The sequence below is a fragment of the Onychostruthus taczanowskii genome, unplaced genomic scaffold (genome assembly GCF_017590055.1).
Source record: "Onychostruthus taczanowskii isolate IOZ18803 unplaced genomic scaffold, ASM1759005v1 scaffold28, whole genome shotgun sequence".
NCBI lineage: Eukaryota > Metazoa > Chordata > Aves > Passeriformes > Passeridae > Onychostruthus > Onychostruthus taczanowskii.
The window spans coordinates 1,839,729-1,867,376 of record NW_024500128.1 but is presented as its reverse complement, the minus strand read 5'-3'; the positions used below and the strand labels follow the sequence as shown (position 1 = coordinate 1,867,376).

Genomic DNA, 27,648 nt, shown 5'->3' with positions numbered 1-27,648 from the left:
CTCACTGACCGTGTTGTCCAGCAGCTGAGGTAGTGGCTGTCGCCCTGTACTCGGGAGGGTCTCCGATGACAGGTAAGGCAGTGCCTTGGGTGGAGGTTATAATATGTTGGGCATTTTATACCAAGCTCCTTCCCTCAATTCCAGTGGATCTACAACACATGCATCTGGTGCTAACTATAACCATCTCCTAAATACAAGGAACACACTGTAAGACAGGTGCAGTCATACAGGAGCCTCGGGAAACTCAGAAATGGTCAGCAGAGTAACTCCAGAACGGGAATCAGCCACTTACCGACCAGTGCCCTCCAGTGGCTCCCAGAGCAAATGAAGGAACCGAAGACAAGAACCTGTTTTCAGACAGGTCAGACAACGCAATTGTATCACTAATGGAAAGAAAGCAAATGCTGACATCTGGACACGGAATAGCTCTTTTTAAAATTTATATTCTTGCATGGCAGCCTTATATCTGCTATCATTACACACCACAACCACAAAAACCTACATTCCATCAAGAGAATAAAATATTAATTGCAAGCCTTGTAAAATGAGACAACAGAAACCAAACTGATTCCCAAGACAAAAATGTTTATTTGTACTAACTCTTCAAACAGGTATACATTCAACATCTCTAAACAAAATCAGTACATATGATGAGGGCAAGTTGAGTAAGTATCATTAGAATGTAATGCCTTCCTTAGCAATTGAAGTTCATAACCCAAGAATTAGTTACAAATTTATGACCCCCTTACACAGGGGTTAATGATTTCAGTAAGACTATCCCAGTACTAGGCAAAACAGAGTGTTTGCAGAGCAGTCTCATTCAATTCCAGTACCATGTCACAGTCTTTGAATGACCAGTAAATATTAGTGGGGGAAAAAATACAGAGTGCCAAGCTGAATGTTCTCCAGCACTAAAAAGCAAATGCAAATAGTGAACTATCAACAGAAATTTAAATAAAGTATTTTAGTTATTTTAGTTACTGAAACCTCATTTTTTGTCTGAAAAAAAGAATATTGTAACAGACTGGAGGAAAGAATTCCATAAAAACCTTTTCTCTGGATTTGCCTTAGAATACAAGCTTTTCTACAAAACAAGAACAATTAAGATTTGAGACTTTCAGTGGTAGAAGTAGTATTGGAATAATAAAGAAATAATTTAAAAATATATATTAATTTACCACATTTAGCTCATATAGCCCTTTATGTATGTTACAAAATGCTACTGTCCTACATACTGCATGTAAAAAAAAAAGGTTATATATATAATGAATGTATATGTACATATACAAAGCAAAAGCCACCAATTTGGTATTAAAGAAAAACAAAACAAAACAAAGCATAAGCAAACACACTGAAAGTTATGCAGTAATGAGGAGTGTATGCTCCATGTGTGCGTTAGCATAACAGTGCTTCCAACCTTAAAACATCCTCTTAAACGTCTAAGCAGAGTGCTTGCTCCAAGTCAGCTCTACCAGTGATGTTCCCAACTGCCACAAATGTCTGATGTCACTTAACTTCCGGCCATCTCTTATGTTTAGCACTAAATCAGAAGTAAGGCAAAATAACTCTTCACATCCCTGAATATCTGAGGACATTCATGAGATCCTCCAAATATTAATTCAAAACAATACAGGAGCACAAAAAAATGGTACCCCTAAGGGGAAGGGTCTTCCTGTCTACACAAAGTTGCCCCAAAGCTTCCCTATTTCATAGTAATCCAGCTTATGTAAGTATGACAATTATTCCCAGGCATCCTCTTTGTTTTAGCAAATGTTGAATGACAACCTGAAGTTTCAGGATGGGTGTGTGCTCATGATTCCTGGTCTAAAACCACCACTGAGAACAGTGAACACCAGTCCTGATACTGCTCAGATGTTAGGCATGAACATTCAGAGCAGCTGGGCAGTCTTGTTCTAGAAATTCTAATGCCAACCCTTGTCTCCTAGTTGGAAAAAGGAGTCCACTCTTAATGTGCCTAGCATGTATTTCACAAAAAAAAAAAACCCCCACACTTAAGAAAAGCAAAACAGATTTTACTTATCTATCTTCTCTTGCATCAATCTTAAAAAAAATCTAAAAAGACCAACCAAACCAATCCCCCCACCCCTAAACCTCATAAAATCACAAATTTTCCAATAACAAATAAAATTAACCTCCCTGATAAAACAGAGGTTCCTGAAAAAAACCTAGCTGAGATCCCTGGGGAATAAAAGAGATGGATGCCTTTGAGAAGCTTTCTGGGAGATTAGTTGTAACGGATTTGATTCAGCACCCGTAAAAGTTTTGTCCAGTGAAAGAGTAACTCCAGAACTGGGAAGGCTGGATCAGGAGTACAGCCCAGTGGACGTGCCAGTGACTGGCAGGCACTGAAATGAATGCAGTCATCGTACCGGCACACAACCCTGACGACACAAGCGCGTGCTGTACCAGGGAATTCCCTGACAGTCCCTGGAGTGCCGTGTGGAGCCCAACGCTTTGCAGCTAAGTAAAAACACAGCAGAACAACTTGGAGCAGTGGATACCCAAGGCTATTCTTCATCACCCAACCAACAGCAGCAGTGAAGAACAACGACAGGTAAAACAATAAAATGAACTGTAAGCTCTAGGGTTCAGAACCCCCAGGTCAACCAACACCTCTGGCTTGCTTTGGGGAATGGGATTCTAGAAGAGCCTAACACAAAGGAATAGTAAGGGAGAAATGGAGAAATACAAAAATGCAAGGATTAAAAAACAGAAGGGGAGGCAATGATCCCCCTCTAGAATATTCCCTTTAAAACAGTGTAATTAAAAACTTTAAATTCACTTAGAAATTGGTTTCAAAGTAGCTTGACAATTTCAACAACTTTCAAAAATCAAAATATTCTTCATTGAAATATCCCTGTAGCCCCCTGAATAACTGCTACAACTTGTTTTGCATTAACATCGCTTAAATTAATATAGTCATAAGCATGCAAAATGTTAACATTTAATTGTGTATACAGAATAAAACAAAGTTCTAACAGATTTCTAATATTTCAAGGTTACACGCTTGATTCAGCCTCTGATCAAAACCACCGGGATTCTTCCCAGAGTGCCAGCAGATTTTGGACCAGGCTTTAATAGGAGACAAAAAAGCACTGTGTTTTATGGTGTAGGAGCAAACTCAGAGTACACTTGGTGTGTATGTATACCAGGCATGTAGTGCAACTTTTGTATTGTGTATCTCAGAAGAGCTGCATGTTAGCCAGCAAAAGGACAATCACCACGCCAACACCGCGTGCTGTGTCAAACACCCGCTCACAGACATTCTTGTTGTTCCTGTTGCCCAAGAGCAGCTTTGAACAAAGCTTAATGACAGCTACATCCACATGAACCCAGACACGAATTCGAAAGGCAGAAAGCTGCATTAGTACAACAGCCTGATGGATTTTACATGTGCTCTGGATGATTTTGAAGGCAGGATATTATATCTTGAACAGGTCTCCCTTCATAGCAGATTTGATACACAGCTGTGAAGAGTGGAAACCTGAGGAAAGAGGGTGGGGAAAGTGAACACAGTGTAAATTTTATTCTGTAATATTTTCTTAAACGAAAAAACATAAAGGAGTGAGGAGAGGGAGGGGGGAAAGGGAGAGGTGGAACAAATTATTTCTTTTTTCTATTTGTCAGGTGCAAATGCTGGGCTGAAAAGCAGGGTGTAACTACAGAACCTGCACACGTCTCTGAAACAGAGTGACTCTCAGAAGCCTAGCTAGCTATAATGAAGCCTGAGACATTCATTATGTATGGCACAACCATAAAGTGATCTAAAAAATAAATTTAAAACATTTTTCCTGGCTGTTCTTACAGCAGTACCCATCTGTGGTTAAAAAGGATGACTGACACATCTGTTATGCAGTAGTTCTCAGCAATAACCTGATAATACAGAATATGACAAAAAAAGAACCAGGAAGACACTGAAGGTAAAGTTTTCAATAAGAACTGAAAATTAAACCTGGATTCTGAAATACAAAATTCCACACCTACTTTTCTTTTTTTTTTTTTCCAGATTGGCCACATCTCCAACAACCTCCAAATTATTCAGGCTTCTCTGATAATCTGAAGGTTTGTTACAGCCAAGATGCTTTACAGAAATTTGTATTTGCTTTCTGTCCATCCCAGACAAGTTAAATTTTCATACAAAGCCTGGTAGATTTTAGGGATTGATCTGTTTATCAAGTACATTTAACATTTCAGCATGGCTTTATACTGATGAATGGAAATATTTATACTGACCAATGGAAATAAAAAACAAGGGTCATTGGAGATGGTGAAATAGTTAATTTCGGAGTGAATCAGAACACATCTGGATTAGGACTTTCTCCTTAGGAAATGTGTCCCAGCAGTCACTCTAAAGCTTTATCTGTAATGCCCATTTCAGTGTTGAGCAGTACTGAGCACGATGTATGATGGCCTATACCTTCTGCTGTCAGAATGTTGCAATAATGCTGCTATCAGCACATCGCCCTGAACTAGACCAACTTGAGTTTTGTTTGTACTTGATTGGTGGGAAAAAAATTATCACACAGACACACAGCTGCTCTCTCAAATCCAATGCTAAACAGATTGCAAAATCCTTACTAGGAAATCTGCAGAAAAAAATAAACACAATGACATTTCTTAGAAACCTCACTCATCACTCTGTACGATGTACTGGGCTGAAGTGGGGTTACATTTGCTGTTGCCATAAAAGCTCATGTGTAGGCACTAACAAAATTTCCTATGACTATGAGAGGTGGCCACAAAACAGGTGAACCTTAGGAAGAGAAAGCAGGTTTCCCACAGCATTAGGTACAGTACTGGCAGTTACCTCTCAGTGAAGAAGCACCACTACTACAAATCACAACCTAAGTCCTGCTGCTTATCCCAGAGAACATCACTGTGCACAGTTCTGCCACACTTGACGTGGAGAAACCTGTACCAAGGCTGACTGCAGGCTCAGGGCCAGCAAACTCCAAATGCATCTTAGGCCTGAGCTCATCAAGAGAGCAAGGACTACAACTATTGAAAAAAGTAATTGCACCACGAGTATCAACAGGCATCAACCCTGCTACCAAGGCTCTTCTGAACATTGACTTTTGCACACTTCTACGTAGCCTTGGGAATAGTTACATTTAGGGAATCATAAACAGTAAAGAATGAAGCCAACATTTTAATTAATTTTTTCTGCAGTCAGATTAATAACTGCACACTGAGTTGACAGACTTAGGTACCTTACATCCAAAGATAATATTAAAACAGTAATTATTTAATGCAGCTGATACATTAAAACTAGACTTTAAAAAAATGCTTTTGAAAAAAAAAGTAACAAGGGATGGTCTTTTGACTGGCTGTTTTTAAATTTCTGATTTTTCCTCTTTAACAAACAGGAACAGATAAATGTATCCCTTAATCTTGTAAGGAGACAACTCTGTGTGTGTGGCTATAGGAATCATTCATGTTCTGACTTGAATACAAGTGAACCAAGCCAGGACAATCTACTTAATTTCACACCACAAAAAACCACCATGATCTGCAGAGGCATATTGGAGGTTTTAACCTACAGCAAACTGAAAGTCACATTAAGAAGGGCAACTGCAATATCTAAGCTAGAATCCATGTGGTGGAAGCATTCACTCTATACAGATGATCACCAAGCTCCTCTCCTTGGAGGTAAGTAATGAATTTCCTACAATGAAATGAGATGTAGCAACTTTTCACAGTCTCTTTGGCAAGTTCTACTTTCATGCATTTTTTTCTTTTCACATATTAAAACACACTTGCTGTGCTTTTCTGTAGTAGCAGAAGGCAACAATACACTCTGCAAACAGAAGGACATTCACAAATTTAACGTCTCACTAACAGCTCTATCTACACCAACATTATTTTCAGGTTCTATTCACTTCTCTTTTATTTTAACTTCTAATCTACTGTTATTACGGTGATTTTCTTTTTGGCTATTACTTTTATGAAGATATCAAAACTAAATATGCAGAAAGAATTGTGGAGATAAAAAAGGGGTATGTGGGAATTGTTTTATTTGTTCTTACTCACTTGTCCAGCATTCCTTTCTGCTTCAGGAGGTGATACACTTCTGCAGAAGTCTGTGGTCCTTGGAGTTTCTGACCATTCAACATTTCTTTCTCTAATTCTTCAATAGACTAAGCAGGAGAGAGGAAAAAAAGAAAGCAAAGGAGAGGTATGATAAACTTTTCAGAAGCCTGACAACACAATCTGGATGAAAAAAAAAAAGTTACTGAGACTTTTTTTCTTTTTCAGAAGTAATCTTGAGTGAGCATATAGAATATTCTCCTATGTTCTTATTTGTAAATATTCTTAAATTTGTATCTCACAATGTCTTATCTCTCGAGCTTTTTTTTTTTCCAATCACCACCAGCCCACCTTTTAATACCTTTACACTCATTCTAGCCAACAGACTCAGAAAACAAGAGGAAAGAGAAGGGTGCCCACTCAGTTAGCTACCATGACTCAGATAATGCTACTATTACTCTACAAACAGTAGGAGTGGCAGTACTTATAGGAACAGATTTCACCCAGAGAATTAGGTACCTTTCCAGTTTTAACGAATGCTTCTGCTACACGTCGATTCCGGCCACCGTAACACGTTGTGATGAGATCAGCAATGCCACAGCTCTCCAGGAAAGTGGCAGTAGAAACCTGTCCTTTGCAAAAAACTTTGGCAAAGGCGATCATCTCCATTAGGCCAAGGCGAATAACAGCAGCTTTGGTATTGTCACCGTAGCTAAGGCCATCACAGAAACCAGCTCCTACTGCTACAACATTCTAATAGGAAGAGAAATGGGAAATGACTCAATTACTGCTTACAGATGTTCTTAAGAACAGCAAGCACTTTACTACTGAAAGACTAGGTTGCTAGTTTGAGTTATTTTGGTTTGGGGACATTGATGTCTATGGGATAACCTAAAAAAAAAATTTAAAAAAAAGGGCAAAACATTTCTAAGGACAAAAACATATCCAGGGATAAAAATATAGTTAAAGCTCTGACACAAGTTGCCCCTGAGGCTGTGGAACTATTATTATTGACCATCTTTAAGAACAAACAGGTTGCACTACACCCAAACAAGGTTTTAGCTAGATTAAGCTACTTCTGCCCTGAGGTAGGGGTGAAGTTAGACTGACATCCTACAGTCCCTTTATCCAGATTTTCTTTATGATTAAAGCAATAGTACAGCTAAAAAGCATTTAATGAATTCTATGATGTTATAGGTAGTAAATGATAAAGCAGAATTAATAATCAAAAAATAGTTTTTATTTTGCAACTGAGATTCGGTCTCCAGTTAGCCGCAATCAAAGGGACAGCATCGAGCCCGGGATCGGCGCTGGGTGAACTCTGATCAGAACTCTACCGCTTCAGATCCCCTCTGTTCACAAATGTCTCTGTTGGGTAAGTTTTTACAGTTTTTTTCTGCCTGGGGCAGAGTTTCTCTTATTCTTTTTGTTACTTCACATATTCATGCAGTCTCCTTTTCTCCGTGCTGGGCTGGACAAAACCGTTCCTGGGAAGCGATGAATGCTGACTGTGTTACCAGGATCCTGGTATTGGAATGCACGCTCTGACCATCTTTATCATCTTGACCGTATATACTTATCGAATATTCATCGCTTGGGTGTTTCCTGGACCAGGAAAGGACCCATCTCCCCACAGCACGTCTTTTTCTTTGATAATTAGGTTTTTCTTTCCGCTGCCATCTGTGGTTTTGCAATTTGTGAAGCAATCTTTCCCTGGCTGCGGCTTGTGGTTTTAAAACTTTAAGAATTTTTCATACAAGCACAACTTATTTAATGTATATTTTACATAAGCACGAATTAGTCCGTAACATATATTACCTATGATGGCATGCTACGGGACCAAATTCAGCCAAGCCAAGAGTACCCAGCCCTTTTAAGTACGCAGAGTTTCTAGAACCACAACAGTTAATAAAGGATTCCCAAAAGGTTAATGGCACAGGAAGACCTCCCTTAGCAAAAATAAATGTTTGCTTTTTTTGTAGACCTGCCGACAGTCTTCTCAAAAGAATGTGCTGTTAACAATCAGCTACATGGTCCTTGCTTTGGTTACAGAACACAGATATTTGATGAGACACATCTGAGTGAAGCGACTATAAAAACTATTTTCTGGCTTGGGAGTCAGAGCAGACACTAGCCATGGTTCCACTATCCCCACTAAAAAAATCCATCTAACACAACAAACCCTACCAAAACCCTCCAAAAAAAGATGGCATTCTGACATATAGATAAAGCAAACAAGGAAGTAATGAATGTTAATATCTTCCTGCATGCAACAGCAGCAGCAGCAATCTCAACAGAATGCACAGGAGAACCAACATTATGACTCCTAATGTAGCACCCAATGCAGGACAAAATATAAAATTAAAAAATTAACTGTTGATGAAGAAAGAACAATAATCAGAAGATGTGACTGAAAACCACTGATTAACAGCTGGTTTGGTTTTGGACTGTAAGAACCACAAATGCCAGGCAGCTGCAGAGCTGTGTGGCCAGTCATGGCTAGGTGACTCTGAATCACACGAGGCTAGAGGATCAGTCATTGCTTTTTGAGCAAGTAGCTGAGGTCTAAAGGTGACCCTAAAAATCGCAGACAGATATCCCAACATTAGACCTGAAGCAGCGCAAGACAGTCAACTTTAAAATTTGGTTGTTTAAATCATCTTGGCTTAGATCTTGGCTGTGGTGATTCAGTCAAGGTACATTTTCATCAGGCACCTCTTGCAGAGCAACCTCTAATATTTTTTCATTTGATGCCAAAACAAGAGGAAGTCAAACAGATACATAAGAAGTTTTCAGATACCATAACCCATTCAAATGGATTTTACATGCAAGTGAAATCTGTAAATATTTATCACTCAGCTAAAAACACAAACGTGACCGAGCAACCTTTGAGCTTTTTCCATATACTTCTTGAACACTCCCATACTAAAGCTTCCCCTTCCCTCCAGCTTTATCTGCTTGACTTTCCACTTTGAAGCAGTTTACTTGATCATGATTTACAATACGATTTGGCCTACTGTATTTTGTTGTCTATTTGTACCTTTTGCAGTGTTTGTCTTCGGACAACAGAAATACTCTTTTAAGTAAGTCATACTAAGACTAGTTACATCTGAGGAAATGGGCTAGGGAACAAGGGGAGTTGTGAGTCCAACTCTAAAACACTGAGCTACTTGTTTGTACAATGTTCCCATTGTATGTTCTTACACAGTTTGCAAATAATGAGGAAACAAGACAACAGATTATGCTCTAGAACACACCCCCATGCCTAGGAGGAGACTGTTATGTCCTGGCATACATATCCCTCAAGCCACAACAATTAATTTAAAAGGTCTACCATCTGGTTTTATTTAAATCCTTGAAGAATCTCTGACAGCTGTCTTGTGCCTAATATACTGTAGAGAACTAATTATACCACATTGAAAATTATACCTTACTCAAAGATGAGGCACCTCTAAAAACAACAACAACAACAAAATCTCCCAAAACTCACAACTCAGTTACCCTTCAGTCCCAAACAAGAGGACTGTTTGCTGTCCCAAAGCAGACAGTTTGCTACTTGAAATCTATGGCTGTAGGCACTAAGCTGATCTTGTTTCAGGAAGATGCACAAGCAGAACACAAACTGACACACAGAGCCTAGTAGCATTATCACTATTGTGATCTTCTGAGAAGTACATGAGGCAGGAAGGGTGACTGACCTGGCAAAAACATCTTTCTGTATTTCATATGGTTGATTTTGAGCTGCCACTGACAAAGACTACACCTGAAGTGTCCTGGTTTCAGTTAACTTCTTAGTAGCTGGTACAGTGCTGTGGTTTGAGTTCATATGAGAATAATGTTGATAGCACACTGGTGTTTTGGTGGTTTGCTAAGCAGTGCTTACCTTAAGACTTTTTCATGTCTCATGCTCTGCCAGTGAGGAGGTGAACAAGAGTCTGGGGAGGGGGCAACATAGCCAGGACAGCTGATATGAACTGGCCAAAGGGATACTCAGTACCACAGAATGCCATGCCCCGCATATACTAAAGGCAGTTGGCTGGGAGCCATCAATCACTGCTTGGGGACAGGCTGGGCACTGGCCAGTGGGTGCTGAGCAACTGTAGTGTGTATCACTTGTTCTTCTTGGGTTTTCACTCTGTCCTTCATTACAATTACTATTACTACTGCTGATCTTGCTATTGTATTTTCCTTTATTTCAATAATTAAACTGTTTGTATTTCAGCCCATGAGTTTTATTTATTTTCCACTTATTCTCCTTCCCATCCCTGATAGGTGGTAGGGGGTTAGTGAGTGAACAGCTGTGTAATACGTAGTTGCCAGCTGGCATTAAACCACAGCATGAAGTTCCAGGAATTCCTGCAAATGCCGTGTGTATGTCTTTGTGGAAGAGTAGAGAGTCCACATTTCCATGAGATTAGAAACTGACTGTATCTGCATGCACACATGAGAGTCTGAGAGCCCAATAAGCAAGTGCCTACTGACAAACAAGTTCCACAGGTTCAAAGATACTGTCACAATAACCCCAACACTATGTTCCTCTTGGCCTGAGGCATTCAGAGCTCTCAAAATCACCACATGCTTAAGCAAACACACTTCCCCTATCTTGGCATTAACAGCTTTTTGCATGAAAACACACATCTTGTAACCATGATTTACAGTGTGGTTTTATATTGCATTTGGTTTTAAGCTACTAAAATACTCTGCCTTAATAGGCGAGCTGTTCTGGTATGCTGAAGCTGGTGTTAGTCCTAGTTATTCTGGAACATGAACAAGGAATGGATTTCGTTATTTTTTCACTGGGATAGTGAAGCTATGCTCCAGAAAAGAAATGCTGATGCCAGGCACTGCTCACAGTATGCGTCAGAACAAATGAGAGAATGTGTCCTTTACTTGCACGCAACCTGCTGCAAACATGCAAGAGGTCACAAACGCAAGGTCAACAGATGACCAAGAAAACAAGGACAGCTCTGCAGACTTTGCAGAGAGATTGTTCTACAGAGTCAGTCCTCAGAAGTATCCAGTGTACAGCATGTTTGTGGAGTCCTCATGAAGGCAGTTTCAGCAGCCATTTCTGAGGAAACCATTACTTCTCCATAATTAAATGGATCAATAAGAGAACTAAGCAGAAATATTATTTCACCTTCCTTGAGGCAGTCTCACACCTCAGCATAGCCTGCTTTCCCTCTGTTTACACATGAACTTGGAGAAACTCATTGCTTCCCCTGATGGATGAGAAGTGGTCAAATGAAAACACTCAAAAAATCAAAGACAGTATCAGCAGGACTGTCAGAGAGGTTAAACTGTTTGCTTGCTCCTGGTGAACTTGAATTGCATTTCCACTTTATCTCAGGAAAAAGGAAAAAACTCTTAAAACTTCTAGAGTACCTACACTGACTATTCAACACTGACTGCCTTAAACACACTTTGCAAGTAAGAATGCTGAGTTACATAACCTGGCAAACAATAAATCGTCACTATACTTCTTACTTCTTTACTTAAGGCTTAGCTGAAGCTGGAAGGTTAAGATGAGCCTGAAGCAACCTGAAAGGCAACCCCAGCTGCTGCTGCTTCTCCTTCCTACAGTAACTCACATCTCTCTTGGTACTTGGCTGCTGCCACTTGAGGGTTTTTAACTCTCCAGATCTGTGATCATCAGGCAGCTGGAGCATGGCTGTTTTTGCATATCCAGAGGTAAGATTCTCAATCCTCCTTCTCTCAGCCACCTCTTGCACTGCTGCACTGGGTAAGTGAGGTAAACTGGGGTACGGTTTACCCCCGAGATTGCAGCTACCAGTGTTTACATGGCCTTTCAAGGATGTGGCCAGGTTCATACCCCAGCTCAGTCTGGCCTCACATCTGTGCTGCTTCTAACACCACGCTGGCAGACTCAAAGGACACCTCTGAGGTGACAACCTTGGGTCCATGCTGTTCTGCAGTATCACATCCACCAGTATCCAACAGCACCTCCATATGTGAGCATAGCTGCACATACTATTTTTAGGTGACATAACCTTTAAACATTTTCTAGGAAGGCCCATTCATCATTTGGCAAATGGCAGGTGTACTTGTAGGTGGCCTTGAGTCATCCTGCCTGTAAAGCCAACTGGGCACCTTGAAACAACTATCCAGATTTCAACTTCGTCAACTTCTGTCCTCAACCCTTAGAACAGGTCAAAAGACAAATGTGAAATGTTCATTGGTTCTCAAAAGAAAAAAAATATCCTCACAAAGAACATGCCAGGCACTTTTTGTTCCAACAGCCAGGTTACAGTAGAAAGCTGCTCCTCCTCAGTACCATCAGATTTTGCAAAGTCACTGCCACTGTCTATTCAGCCAGTCTCCAAGCTGGCACAAGGCCGCTTCTTCACGGCACTGATTTCTGCACTTCACTATATCTCCACCAGCCCATTGTCACGAACCTAAATACGTAAATGAAGTGGATATTCTATAGATATCCACATACATATCCAAATATAAATAGCAATCAAGCACATGTTCTCCTATTATCACCCAGCTGCACTACCTAATATTACAGTCTGAACTCAAATAGGCTTCCAAAACCAAATTTCAAACCTGTAATTATCATTGTAAGGGAAAGCTGTGCTCAGAGCATTCTTTGTTACTCTTCTGTATTTTTTCCCAAGCTTTAGGCAACCACCCACGTTGAAAATCTCTGTTTAGAAAGGCTTGCAGAAATAAAAAGTGAGGTAGAGTACAGGCTTTTAACAGCTAGTCCATTATGCCAGTAATAACAGGAAAGTCTCTTTTTCCTAAGCTGGTATTTGCAGAAAAGTGCAGAAGCTGGAAGAATATACTGTTTTCCATAGTGTACTGTTTCTCATCCTTTAAATACCAACACAGGAATTGCTTTTACTATTTCCACATCCAAAAAGACAATCAGGAGTGACATGTTTGCCTGCTTACCCCGTCCTCCTTGCTGCAGTTTGCAGTGCCACTACTGGCATTTCGAATTGGCACTGCTATAGAAAGAGTAGAGCCTCTCTTTTCATGCCAATGTCTCCATGCAACATGACACTGTCACCTTCTGAAATTAGAACTTCCTCCTTCCAGGAAGTTAAGCAAAGCTAATTTTTACTGAAGTAACTTCCCAAGTTTAACAAACTGTCAGCTGACTGAAGCTACACATAAGATTTTACTCTAAAAAAAAAAAAAAAAGGTCTACTTTTTGAAATTTTTATTACAAAGACTATCAGATGAATGATAAAAAAGCAAAGCTCTGGTTGAAACCCTTAGCAAACAATTCTCCTAACAGAAAATATGTACACCTTCTAAGAAAAAACACTATTCATATCTGAGTTTTGCATTTTGCTTTGCACTATGGCAATAAAACCTTATCCATAGGTTTAATTTTAGCTTCTTTATTTTCTTTCAGAGACAAATATGCTCCCAATGCATTAATAAAAGTTTTCAATTTCTGAGAGTAAAACAGCACAGAACATTATTTACATGCTGCCACCACAAGATCTAGGATAAACTAGAAATGGTTTTAAATGAAAAATTACTTTAAAAATACTATTTTATTAATGTTTTCTTTTAGATTAAGGCAGACTTGTATATTTACAGACATCACCTATACTAGAATGATGGGTCTATGCCACTTTATACCAGTTTTGCCTTTTAATTATGCAAGAAATCTACAGTACTTTTAAACCAGTTAATCTACCCTTAATTCACTTTTTGTTTGGACCTTACACCATGCATTTTTTGGAAATCTCAACTCAATTAATAAAATATACTGCAATCAATACGAAATGACTAGAGCACACAGAATACAAACACCTTTTCAGAAATACAGCTAGACAGTTCAGTCTGCAAGATGCATGATGAATAATGAAGCAGAAGAGAGCAATAAAGCACGGTTACAAAAATCCCCGAAAGTCTCACCTTAGTATCTTTCCAGGTCAAGAATAACAATCTATTTAAATTCTATTGCAGTTCCAAAGAAATATTGGTATCTTGCCTAACTTAGACCTTTACAGTGGAGTTTTGAGTGTCTGCTGACTACCTGCCCAGTTTGATGGGCATGCTCATCTCTAATGCCCTTGGGATAGAACTCCTCTATCAGACAAGAATTTAAGCTAGTCAGAAAACCTCCTGCTGAGCAGATTTCAAAGAAAAATAAATCTGCAAAACTTTTTCAAGGGTCTATACAGAGGGATTTCTGTTCTGGTAACCTTCCACATCACCAGAGCATTTTAAAGCAATGGCTGTGGAGATGAATTACAAGTTCCATAATCTCAAGAAATTTCTATCTATACAGTAACTCCAAAGCATGTTGCCTCAAAACACCTAATCCCAGTGCACAGACCCATAACCTCCTCTTTCTCTGGCCTTCCAGTATGTCAGCTGTCAAGACAAAATTAAGGAAATTAACATACAAAAAAAAATGCTATTATATCTATCCAGCTACTCTCACTAAGCAGGAATCAGAGTTCCTTATCTTAAAACATCATTGCCTGGTGTGGTAGCTTTGCAAGCCAATTAATTTAGTTTACACAAAATTTCAACAGCAAAACCAAAGGCAGACAAAATAATCATTCAAAACACAAAAAATAAATAAGTAAGCCAAAATAATTATTAAACCATTACACCCATCAGAAATTATTCAGGATAGGTATCAGATAATGTAAGCTACTGTACTGTTTGCTAGGGTGCCAAACAACTAATGCCTCCCTTTCACAAATGGCCTGTAAATTAAACCTGAAAAAAGAACCATTAAACAATGTTTAAGTTAGTCTTTGCTTCCTGTCGGCATCAGTTTTGTTACGAAAAAGATTTTGGATGAGTAACTGTCCAAAATGACTTTTTTCTTATTCAGGTAATTTCTGTATGTGGTTATCCACACAAACCTTATGTAGTATATGTCCATAAAATATGGACACAAGTGTTCAATTGCTTCAGGCAATGAAGAGGGGATAGTTTTGTCAACAGATAAGAAGCATTAATACCAACTTTTTTCTCCCTTTCTTTTGGTGAACACACAATTGCAAAAAGAAAAAGGGAACTAAAATAGATTTAGAAATTTATCAGCCAGTTAGATGAAATCAATACTTGATTCATGACTGTGTGTAAGTTAAGTGGAAGATGCAGAAAGAGAACCTGGCAGATGGTGAGACGGAGATCTAAAAGCCAGCTCTCAGAAAATGGTGCTCCCTCATTTTCCCTCATGGTTCTTCTGGAAATGTTATGTGGCAGTTTTACATATTATATAAAATATAATGAATATATTTTTTTAATAAAAATAGCATCTTTTTTTTTTTTTTCTACAATGATCACTATTTAATCTGTGTATCACCTGCAGCCTCTTAATCTTACCTTCAGAGCACCACACAGCTCAACTGCATCTGCATCGTCTACTACAGTTATTCGGAAGTTTGGAGTCTGCAGGAGTTCTTTGAAGAGAAGGCCATTTTCCAAGATTTTGCAGCCTATTGAGAGAGAGAAAGGAAAGCTAAAAAAAAAGGAATAATTTATTTGGATGTTATTTAGTCTTTCCTGTGCAAGCCAAAATGCCTAAAAGCAGAGATAAGGTTGTTCTATCTCAATCCTAAACAGAATTCCTAGTCTAAGGGACCAATCAAGTCAACATTGCACTTAAAAGCTCTGCACTGAGTTATTCAGGACGTTTTCACAATTTATTGTCTGGTCAGCAACAGGTCCTAAATAAAAAATCCATTAATTCACTGTCCATTTTTTGATCACTGTCTTTAAAAAGAACAGCAAATAATAAAACAGATAAATTAAGAATATGGTAGGAGCAATTCTACCAATTATTTCAAAGTCAGCACTCCAAAAAAATACCTACTGATAAAGGTATGCCAAAGCTGCTTTATCAATCAAGCATGCTGCCCCTGACAATTGGTTTTAAACACTAAGATATATTCAACCATTCAAAATTAAGTTCAATGCAAAAGCTGTGAATGAGATGTTACAAAGCTAGCAGTGCACAAAACTCTAAAAATTAACACTGAAAAAAACCATAATATGAACTCTATGCTATAAAGTATGAGTATGTATGAGTACCTGTATGCATATACACACACACACGTGCCTTTCTAGAAACTGTAAAACCCAAGACTAGGCACATCCTCATGCTGCAAAGGTGTGCAGACATCAACACAGAACTAAAACAATTTCTAGTTTTTGTGGGAACAAAGTGTTTTGAGAAATTAAAACAAGACACCTTAACAAAACAAACAAAAAAGTCAAACCAAAACAAACATGCATGAAGGTACTATCTTTGACAGTAGCATCTGAGCTGGAGTACAGAATTTATAATTGTTTATCCATGTAAAGCCATTCAGACCCAAGAAAAATCTTAAACACAGTAATAAAATGAAGCAGTTTGTTATATCAAGGGTGATAAAAAACATGCTTGTATTTCACATGCTAAGGTTATAACCCTAGTAAGAACAGGTAAAATTGTGGTCTTCTCTCTCCCTCTATTCCCAGTATTGTCCTAGTACTTTTGGAAGTGTAAACATTCTAGGAAATTCAACCAACAGCTTCTGGTAACAGTCAGCTAATGTTGAAAACAGTGAAATTTGAGCTATTCAGTGTGCCCTGTGAGGACAGGTGCATGTTTTAAATATTCTTACAGCTTGGAACAGTACCTATTGTGGTTTCACAGAATTTGTCTGCTGCCACCTCATTGGCAATGTTAGCTCCCATCAGCACACTGATGTCTATTCCCATCTTCTCTCGAATAATGTCAGAGATCAGTTTGAGTCCCTCCGGGCCTTGATCTATTCCCTGTAGCCAACATTAAATGGAATTACTAAAAAGTCATTCATTAAGCACAGTAGAGATGCAAGCAGAACACAATTAGTCTTGTCCACAAGTGAGAAGTGAAACAAGGACTATTCAGACAGAGACTAAAGATGACAGGTGTACTACCACAGGCACTTCTGCTATTTTGACCTCTCCAAGATGTCTTACTATCATAGGAGGTAGCACCTTAAAAATTAGGACTAAACTCGAATGATGAAACCAGTTTTTATTCCATCCTCAAAGATCTGATTTTAAAAAGTATGCTGAACATTCTGCTTTGTTATTTCAGAAATCAGGAGCTTATTACCAGTATATCCTTAATCAGTGAAGCATAACCAATCCATCAGTTATGAACCAGACCTGAACTTGGATTTGAAATTGCACTGAAACTCACGAAATGGCATCTGAATATTTTTTTTTGTGAAGAAATACTGAACTGAAATATCAGAGGCAGGTTCCCCAGTGTCTAACCAACAACAGTTTAGTAGCAGAAATACAAAAGGAACAGCCATTCACAGATATGTAGAAAGCTGAACAACTGAGAATAATTTAACTTAAAAGGATATTTTTAATCTGTATTTATAATGCACTCTTTACAAAGCGTGAAAAAAGGGCAGAAATAGGGCCTTAGAAAAGATCACCCCACATATTAATGCTGCAGAGAAGAAAAGAGTCTGTTACCCTGAACTGCCTGAACTAGAATCCCAAATAAGATCACCTTCTTCCCATAAAATTCTTTTCTCCCATCCTAATAAATGCAGAATCCTTTTCAGCTTTTATTACAGGGGTATGCAGACCAGCTATTGAAATAGCCATTCTTTCCCACAATATACCACCTTTTACACAATACTTTTTTTTACTGCTGAGCATTTGATACTTTTGGGAATTAGTAATTTTGAATTACGATTTATAGGCAAAAAGTGTGATCCTCTATTACTTCCATATATACATATACATACACACTTGTATGCTGCCAGTAATGACATTCAGGCAGGCAGTAATTTCCACAGGTTAAAGGTACTGCTCCTCAAATAACATGGTGCAATGAAGAGATATGCAGCAATGCCTGTATAAAACCTGCCAATTAAACTAATGTTTGCATTTCTGTATTATTTTTAAATTTGTATTGCTTAATGCACAGCTCTGCTTTCTCATCTTTAATGAGCCATACAGAAACAACTTGAGAGCAAGCACACAATATTCGTTGCATTTTTCCCTCAGAGTATCAAAAATGTCCCCACAAAGTAACAGTAAGGCCTCTCTTCCTAAGCAGGCAAATAACAAACAGAAAAGCATGCACACATTGGGAACAACTCCAAAAATGTAAATACCTACACAACAATTACTCATGCAAGTGAAAGGAGACCAGAAAGGCTTAGGTGCCAGATTCCGCTCCACTGTGAAACAGACGCAACTCCTGACAAAGTCAAGGTGAGCTGTTTCTTGTAGAGTTAAATCCAATACTGAAAGACAGAATAAAAAGCAAACACCCCTTCCTCCCTGCAAAACCAAAGCTCCGCCATGGGCATTTTCACTGGGCAGCAATGGTCTGCAGGCAGTGCACGCCTTATCGCTTGCATCCTAACACGCTTGTCACAGCAATCCCTGGAGGCTGTAACTGGGAAATGAAAATGAGGCTGATGTTAAGGCTGCCAGAAGAGTATTTTGAATGACTTTCAGCTAGACTGCATTCTATGCTCACTGCTGTACTGCACTCTTAAGTTTTATATGGTTCTTCCCCCCACAGCCACACAGTCACTTGTAAGGTTTTCATAGACAAAGAGCTAATGTAAAACAACATAGATGCAAATGTTTCAATGGAAATGACTATTATCCAGCAGATAAATGTCTTTATTTCCCAGAGACTCAGTTTTATTGTCAGACATTAGGCTCTGCATGAAGATTAAACTGTCAGAAAGAAAAAAACCAAGAAAAAGACTAAAAGATGACACACTGCTAACTTGACAGTCAATTTAGAAAGCACAGAAACGAGATGTCCATTGAATAATATTTTTCAGAGCAGAACTGCACTTTAACTATCAAAGTTAACACAAGCCACTTTAACAGCATCAGCATTGAGCATGAGACCCAAAAACTATGACACTGATGAAAACAGCATGCCTAAAGAATATGCAAAAGTAAAGGAAAGAATGTTGTGTTAAATCTCTACCCTTTCTTCTCAAATGATACTTTTAATGATGTTATGCCTTTTCAGTTATGCCTTTTCATAAAAACTGACACATCCTTTGCATTCTCCTACACAATATTAAGGGGCCTCACAGCATTTCTTTGGAAAGGCTGCCTATGGATGCAGTGCTGCAATGTGACGGTGGGAAGCTGCCCAGTAACCAACTCTGCACTGCATGGCACGTGCCACAATTTCACTTCTACCACTACACTAAGCATGGACATTTTGTTTTGCTGGGGGTTTCTGTCTGTTTGGAGTTTGGCTTTTTTTTTTTTTTTAACATAAGTTTCTTCCCCTTCCACCCTTCCCCTTCCCCCTCCCCCTCCCCCCCCCCTTTTTTTTTTTTGGTCAAATATAGCCATTAATTACTATTCCATTAGAGAACTGGCAATTAGTACCCAGAACAGCAATTCCAAGGGAATATAGGCCCAGGACCTGATTTAACATATGCTGACATAAATGCTCATTTAATCAAGCAATTTCATTAGTTACTCCTATCACTAGGAGAATATAAATCACATTTAGGAAATTAAAGGAGAATAAAGTTTATTTTGAGCACTTTTAACAGTGCCTTATTTTACCCTTCTATGATATGAAGAGTCTTTCTACAATTTGGAGCAAGAACATTCTGGAAGCATTTCATACCCCTCAGCAACACACCAGTTAACACTGACAAAACAATAGATTTTGTGGGTTTCATTAGCCAAACTAAAGAGACAAGCTTACAGTGATAGAGGTTTTTTGTTCTTTTTTGAGCACAGATACATAAATGTATGATTTTCCATTGATGACAGGAAACAAGGGAATGTGTGCCGAGAAAATGGCCTACAAAGCAACAACAAACCAAAATCTTCCAAACCTTGTGGGAATAGCTTATTACTTCCAGCTAAACATACAGAGGAAAAAAGCCCATCCAAAAACAATTCCAAAAATAAGCTAATCCACATTCTAACATTTTTCTGCCAGCAAAACTACAAACACTCCAATGAAATGCCTCCCACACCTCTGCCCTTTCCTATTTCCTATGCTCAAACTGTCTTTGGGTTATGCTGAACAGACTCTCTTGTTGCAACATAATATCTGACATGAACAAGAGCACTATCCTCTCAAACACATGAAAATCTCTCAGCAGTTCTTGAAATTATCAACTCAGCATGTGGGATGTGCATTAACAATCAAAGCATTATGCTTGTGCTCTGCTCTTCATCTAATGATGCTTTTGGAAACAACAAATAAAAGACTGGAAAATTTAGTGGTTCAACACATATTGACTCCTTCTTTCTTTCTTTCTAAGTCCTGTGAAGAGCCTCATTTTCCTCTTCCTGCAAGCGCTGCGTAACAACCCACTAATGACCAAGACAAATTCTAATCTTACACCTAGAAAGGTTTAATGGGCCAATCAAGTGAATAATGCACAGAGACTTTGCATATCAAAATATCAAGTCGCCTTAGAGGATTCCATGACACATTCTCAGTTATTATTGCAGGGTATTTACTGTACCTTTATGAGAGTTATGCCAAGTGCTTTCCTGGGTACTTGTCCTGTGATTTCATCACAGACTTTATGGATGTACTGATGAGGAATGACAAAAACCAGCAAGTCTGCATCCTGTACCGCTTCACGAAGGTTGGGGATAGCAACCTAGGTAGTTATGGGAGAGAAAGGCTGCATAACTTTTCAAAATTAACACTACATACAAGTGGTATCAGATACAAGCAGAATCACAGAATCAATTAGTTTAGAAAAGACCTCTGAGATTATTGAGTCCAACCTTGGAACAAACACCACCCAGCCCAGTGGACCACAGCACTGAGTGCCACATCTTGTCCTTACTCAAACACCTCCAGGGTGTTTGAGAAAGTCATTCCACCACTTCCCTGGGCACCCCATCCTAATGTTTAGTCACTCTTTCCGTGAGGAAATCCCTCCGAATGCCCAAACTGAATCTCCCCAGTTTGATCTTGAACTTGAACCTGAGCAGTTTGGTCTCATGCTGAATGCTACAAACTACTGCATTTTGTCACTGAAAATAAACAGGAGCACAGATCAACAGCTCCAACCCAAGGCTGAGGTAATTTTTTTTTAATGGGTATAGTCAAAGCTGTTAATCTTGCTCTTGTTTTCACTTTTGCTTTCTTGTACAGAAATTGAAGTAACATGAAGACCAATAGTGAGAGGAAGAAAGAGTTCATTGGATTTACTTAACTGCATAATTACATAATTTTACTTGTTCAAATTTTTAATGACATCAGTAAAACAGCATAGTCTGAAATATTATAGACCCTAGAGGTGTTACTAAAACAAATTTCTAACTCCATTTACAGCACAAGCAATATTCCCTCTGCTCCATAACTATAATTTAGCTTTTGAGCCTTACCACATTATCTGGCAGCTTGCATCCAGGGAGATACTTTACATTTTCATGATCCGTATTTATGATCTCTGTCAGTTTTCTCCCATTAATATTCTCCTCGAAGACCCACATATTCACTGTGGGAGCAAACTTCTGCAATTGTTTTACATTATTACCTATTATTTTGGCAACTGCAGAACCCCTGCACAAAAGAAAAAAAAAAGAGTCTTAAAAAGTTACAATTTCACTGCAAAAAAAAAAAAAAATACTTTGTTTTAAAAGAATCACAAATGCAGGAATTTTTTTTTTTATTTGACACTGGTTAAATAAAATCATAAAACATTTTGATCTAGTAAAATAAGTGGAAAAATACACTAGTCATTCACATCTGCTGCTGTCTCTCAACTACAGGTAGAGTAGGTTGGACTGAAGCATTTACTGAAATATCCTTACTTATTTTGTTTTCTTATCAGCTATCCACTGAGAGTTTAGTTTAATGTATTTCCCCAAATTAATTGTAGCTGAGGTAAAAGTGACATACTAAATTTTATTAAATGTGTCATTTTCACCTTTAAGAGATGAGAAACTTCTTTGCTAAGATGACTGACTCATAAGTTGTACAATACTGATAGGCATTGAAAGCCAAGAATCATTTATATGTTGCAGAAGTTATAAGCTCCATGGCTGTGCAGCCAACCTCACAGAACTTAACTATTGTAAGAGCATCCTCTGAAACTGCAGGCAGACAAGTCCATTACTGTTGCCCTCATATTCTCCCCAAAACCAGCATACAGTGACATCTGTATTACAGTGATCAATTTTACTTCTCAAATCTCTAAGCAATAACAAAATTAATCACAATTACAAGAGGAGGAAAAACACAATCTTCCCTTTCATCATTCTCTTAAACCTCTTAACTTAAGTTCCTTTCCTAGGATTGGAGGTAGTTTCATAATTACTGATAACCTACTAAGGAGACATAAAAATTTTTAAAAGATGTGAAAAAAATACAGAGTAATGATCTGAGGCTTGTGTGTGCGTGTGTGTAAACTGCACACTTTACTAGGAGGTAAGAACACTAACTTTTCCAATCTAGTTATACTCACACAATCCCTTAATTTATATTAGACATTGCTTGTAATAAACCTGTAGCTGGCAACTGAACAACGTGGGTTCATTCTGCCTCAAGAGCTTTTGATATGGCACAACTCATTGGGCTGTATTAAAGATGTTTGCTAGCACATGGCTCAGGTCACTTTCTAAGTAGCAGCAGAAAAAAATTTATTACCCTAAGTAGACCTTTTATACTCAAACCACAAAACTGTGTGTCTTAAAAGACTGGAATTTACTTCTCTAATAGCACTTCACACACTAAAAATGCCCCTGGGTTCAGGAGGTGATACAGAAGACAATTGCAAGCCATCTCTTATCAAGCTCGTCCAGCACGGTTTCTGCTGCACTACTGTACAGCTCACCAGCTCAGCCTCCAAATGCCAATCCATACAGACAGCAACCTCACACTCAACACAGCACAGGTATGTGCTCCTCAGGCAGTGCTTTGAGTTCCCTGAACAAAAGCACATTTACTCCTACAGATTTATACACGAAGTTGGGATCCTGGCAAACCCACTGCCTTCTGTTTTCAACTTCACTACAAATTCTCTGTGCTTGCTGGTGATAGAGCAAGACAGAAATAACTGATTCAGCAACTCTCTGACTGGGATTTTCAGTGTGCCAGCAGAAAGTCTGGCAGCGTGTACTACTTATGTGAGACATTAATTCCATTACTATTTAACACTTAAATGCCTGTGCTGTCTTTTATTTTTCACCCTTTGAATGCAGTATTAGGAAAAGTGAAGATTTGCCTAGTCTTAGTTTCTGAATTCAAGAAGATTCTCCTGACTGGCTTCTCTGGTACATCATTTCCCATGATGTTGCAACCACTCTTTTAGGATCATTTCACAGTTGGCCTGCTTTCCCCTTATCACTTTTTAACTAAAGCACAAAGCCAAAAAGTTCCGTAACTTGCCCTGATAACAGCATCAGTGGAGGTCACAACACGCAAGTGCAAATGATAGAATTATCTAGCTCTACCATTGTCCCTGCAAAATTACCTCAGTTAAGCCACAGTTCCTCCCAGTTTTATACAAGTTCCTACCTGCATAAACCCCTCTGTCCAGTAACTTCCCATCTCTTCCAACATTTTACAGTTTCTGTTCAAGTTTGGCAATTGGGTTACATAAAGACTGGTTCCAAGAAAACAGTGAAGGATAAATTGTGGCTGTGCACACCTCATTAACCAGCCCTGGAAGTGTTATCAGAACAGGTTACAGTACATGATCAAGGCAGCGCTTGCAGGGCTTTAAATGGCTCTGGGCACTGTCCTGGAATTCCAGGGCTCCAAGGCATATTCTCAGGGTGTACTCTCTCAACACTCCAGACACCTTACTTTATGCCCTATCTTAAAAGATCCTAACAGCATCACTGATCCACCAGCTGAGCAATCCTAAAAGGGCAAGGCCAGCAGACAGCACAGCTCCTGCTCTTCCGTGCTGAGCCATCTGTACTGTCCCATGATCTTCCATCAGGTGTCAAGTGACCCCTGCCAAGTCAACTTCATTGTTAAGGTGACCTTCCTATAGCAAACCAACAAAACAAGTCAAACTGGAAGTAGTTATTCAACCAAGGTGGCTGGCTTAACCCTTCTAAAGCTACTGTCCTGCCAAGCTCCTTTAGGACTTTTTTCATCCCAGATATAGGTTAAAGGGCTATGAGAAGACTTGTCTGCCGGAATCACCTCACACAGAACCCCAAAATCCACTGTCTCCAAACTGCTGAAGATGCCAAGCCCCACTCAGATCAACTATTTACGTGCTTACAATTTAGGCACCACCTACCACACACTCTTATAGCTCAGGCTTCAAAAGTATATAATCCCCACATATCAATTATCAGATGTTTACAAATGCTTCAATTTCTTTCTAGTTACCTGCTTTAATGCATTAAATACTATCACTTTAATTAAATATTTTAAGACCACAGGCCCTTACAAGGCCACAAGGCCTTACAAGTTCAAAAGGCACTTACAAGGTATACAAATTTAGTCCAATTTAGTGCAATGGTTGCACATACACAGTGCTCATACACAGAATCACAGTGCTCTTTGCAGTCAGGGTTTGGTGTCTGTCATCCCATGGACTTTGAGGAAGAAACCACCCACCTCTCCAAGAATTACTATTTTCAATATTTGATTACTTTGGTTTCTGCTTTACTCACATGAAAACCCCTGCCATAACATACGAAAGAAACTCTAAGTTATTTAAATACATTTATCCCCAAAAGGAAGAGAGAATGCTACTACCAGGCAGCAGCTTTTTTCTTTCTCTCAGCACAGGAGATACAGGCATTTTGCCACCAACTCATGCTATTAGGCAGGAACTTTTCTTATTTATTAAACTGATCCAGTGAGGTGAAAACAAAATACGGTTATGGTTATTGCTAGTGGGCAATATCTACAAATCCTTTTGCTTCTGCAAGTGTTTCACAGCGAATCAAACAAAAATGGAGTCAAACTTCCTGTGAGACTTTTTCTACACTGCAACTATAGAACAACAGCCACCACACTCCTAAAGACAAGGTCTAACTGCATAATTTCCTCGTGATATATAGTGCATTGCACACATTTTACAAGCTGGTGCAAGGAAAGCAAGAGATGCTGTACTGAAACGTCATCCATTCCCTCAACAAGGGGATCACAAAGAAAAATAAAACTTGGCAGCTGCTGGTATTTTTAACAGCAGCAAAAGCCAAATGCATGGAGTGGGCAGGGGTGAGCAACCAGTCCAAGATCATCCTGACAACAGACTGGCAAATTTGGTTTAATAAAACACAGTGCCTTGCTCTACATGGAATTCCTCTGAATTTAATGTCTTAAAAGCCAATGCTACCCAAGTAATGTGTGCTTAGCATTAGTAATTGAAAGTGACAATCTGTGAAGACCTATTTCTGTAATACATTGTACTTAATTTATTCACTGTAAAGAAAGAGCTGGTGTAAGAAAAAGCAATAACTAAAGAAGAAGAAGACAAAGGGTTATTAACACGATACTCCTCTGGAAGAATGATGTCAAGTAAGTCTATTGCTTTCAGTGGATGAAGAAGCAAGTTTATTTAAGTCTAATTATAAACTAGAAATAGAGACAGCAACAAAACCTTGTCTCAAGCTCTCAGTGTGCCTCAGCATAATCAATTTGGAGGGAAAAGGAAAAGAAGGTATTTCAAATAACCTAGTGTCTCGCAATTCTTTTTTGAACTGACTTTGAAAATAGGCACATAAGAATACCCCGAACACTTCTGTAGAAAAGTGAGGTTGTTAGTGAAGCTCTACAAGCTGGGCGTAGTCGAAAAAAAAAATTAAAAATATACAGCATCTTTAATGTCTACGTCATCTGATATCGGACAAAGCGCACAACAAATACCAGGTTAAAAATACCCTAGAACAACTTCTTCGCAGGACACGCGGGTGTCTACAAGCACTAAAACTGCGCGCTCGATTCTGCCGCTTCTTCCTCCGAGTACGTCACGGCAGCACCGAGGGAGCCGGGGGCACGACGAGCCCCCGGGCACGGCAGGACGAGCCCTCCCGCTTGGAACAAGCGCGACCCAGAGCCCGCCACGGCCCGGCGACACCGTGTTCCACCGCCCGCACCGGGTGGCCTCACGGCCGCCACCCGAGGGGACCGCGGCCGCGGCGCCGGGCGGGAACCGACAGCAAGGCCCGGGCGGGCAACGCCTCCGGGAAAGCCGGGCCGCGGCGGCCGCCGAGGTGCCCGCCTTGCCAGGGGCCGCCGCACTCACCAGTTGCCCGAGCCCACGATGCAGACCTTGAGGGGGCCGGCGGAGAGCGCCATGGCAGCGCCGCCCGCGCCCCGCCACAGCGGCCGAGAGCTCCGAGAGGCGCCCGCCCCCCGCTCCCGCCTCCGCCGTCAGGGCATGGCCCGCTCTGCCTCCGCCCTGCGGCGTGACGGGAACTGTAGTTCCGTGCCCCGGCCGCCGGGTCTGCGCGGGGAACGACGGCTGAGGGTAAGTGGGGCCCTCGAAACAACGTAGGCAATCCCGCAGGCACTGTGGCATATGACAGAGCCTCGAAATCTTTTAGGTTCGAAAAGACTTCTGAGAGCATCGAATCCAACCTATGGCCGAACACTGCGACTCGAGCGTGGCGCTGAGTGGCCACGTCCAGTCTTTCCTTAAACACCTCCAGCGGCAGTGACTCCACCACCTCCCTGGACACTCCATTGCAATGTCTGATCACCCTTTCTGTGAAGAAATTCCTCCTAATGTCCAATCTGAACATGGCATAGCTTAAGACCGTGTCCTCTTGCTCTATCATTTGTTACTTGGGAGAAGAGGCTGGCCCCCACCTACAGCCTCCTTTCAGGTAATTCTGGACATCAATAAAGTCTCCTCCGAGCCTCCTTTTCCCAGGCTAAACAACCCCAGCTCCATCAGCCACTCCTCACAGGACTTGTGCTCCTGACCCTTTGCCAGCTCTGTTGCCTTTGTCTGGACATGCTCCAGTCCCTCAATGTCCTTCCTGAACTGAGGGGTCCAGAACTGAACAGAGCACTCGAGGTGTGGCCTTACCACTGCCAAGTGCAGGAGAAGAATCCTATTGTCACCATTATCTACTGAACTAATACACATTTCAGTCATGTATGTAACAACAAAACTTCTGCTCTCTCCTAGTGCTTATATAGCTTTGGAGTAAGTCTGTGAGTGGTCCCAGGTGTGGAGGAACCGATGTATCAGGTAATAAAGCAGGTTAGGCCTGGAGGGATCTTAAAAATAGAAATACGAGTGTTTTCAAATACTCCTTTGCCCTCAGCCTTCAGCCAAAATCATATTGTTCTCTGTCCCACATGCTTCTCCAGCGGGAAAAAAAGTGGATGAGTTGTTGGTCTGATAGATGGGTGTGAGTCATCTGTGATAAACTTTTCCATCATATGTGTATTTCTACTGACTCTTTTAGCTGTAGTTAATAATTAATTTTCAAGGAAAGACTGAGAACTGATCTCGTCATGGTCTGCAACTTCTGAGGAGGGCAAGTAGAAGGGCGAGTATTGATCTTTTTTCTCTGATGACCATCACTGGTCATCAAGGAAAACAGCAGGAAGCTGGGGTGGGGGTTTAGGTTGGGTATTAGGAAGAGGTACTTCACCCAGAGAGTTGTTGAGCACTGGAACAGGGAAGTGGTCACACCACCAAG

At 39.9% G+C, this 27,648-nt stretch overlaps 1 protein-coding gene across 1 annotated transcript; it reads right to left on the bottom strand.

Moving 5' to 3' along the window:
• Positions 1-568: 568 nt before the first annotated feature.
• Positions 569-26,381, bottom strand: GPD1L (glycerol-3-phosphate dehydrogenase 1 like). The gene is made up of 8 exons (XM_041407821.1): positions 26,238-26,381; positions 21,406-21,583; positions 20,529-20,669; positions 16,683-16,821; positions 15,385-15,497; positions 6,568-6,801; positions 6,052-6,158; positions 569-3,505 (listed from the first exon to the last, which is right to left on the bottom strand). The coding sequence occupies exons 1-8, from the start codon at positions 26,288-26,290 to the stop codon at positions 3,409-3,411; spliced, it is 1,062 nt and encodes a 353-aa protein (XP_041263755.1). The 5' UTR covers positions 26,291-26,381; the 3' UTR covers positions 569-3,408.
• Between the last annotated feature and the right edge of the window lie 1,267 nt (positions 26,382-27,648).

Excerpts from the sequence above, each read along its gene's own strand:
- GPD1L (XM_041407821.1), bottom strand. The coding sequence starts at position 26,290 with ATGGCGCTCTCCGCCGGCCCCCTCAAGGTCTGCATCGTGGGCTCGGGC. Across the intron at positions 15,498-16,682 it reads ATTCTGTGAAACCACAATAG|GCTGCAAAATCTTGGAAAAT; the intron begins GTACTGTTCCAA and ends CTCTCTCAATAG. Across the intron at positions 6,802-15,384 it reads AGCTGTGTGGTGCTCTGAAG|AATGTTGTAGCAGTAGGAGC; the intron begins GTAAGATTAAGA and ends TCTTCCTATTAG.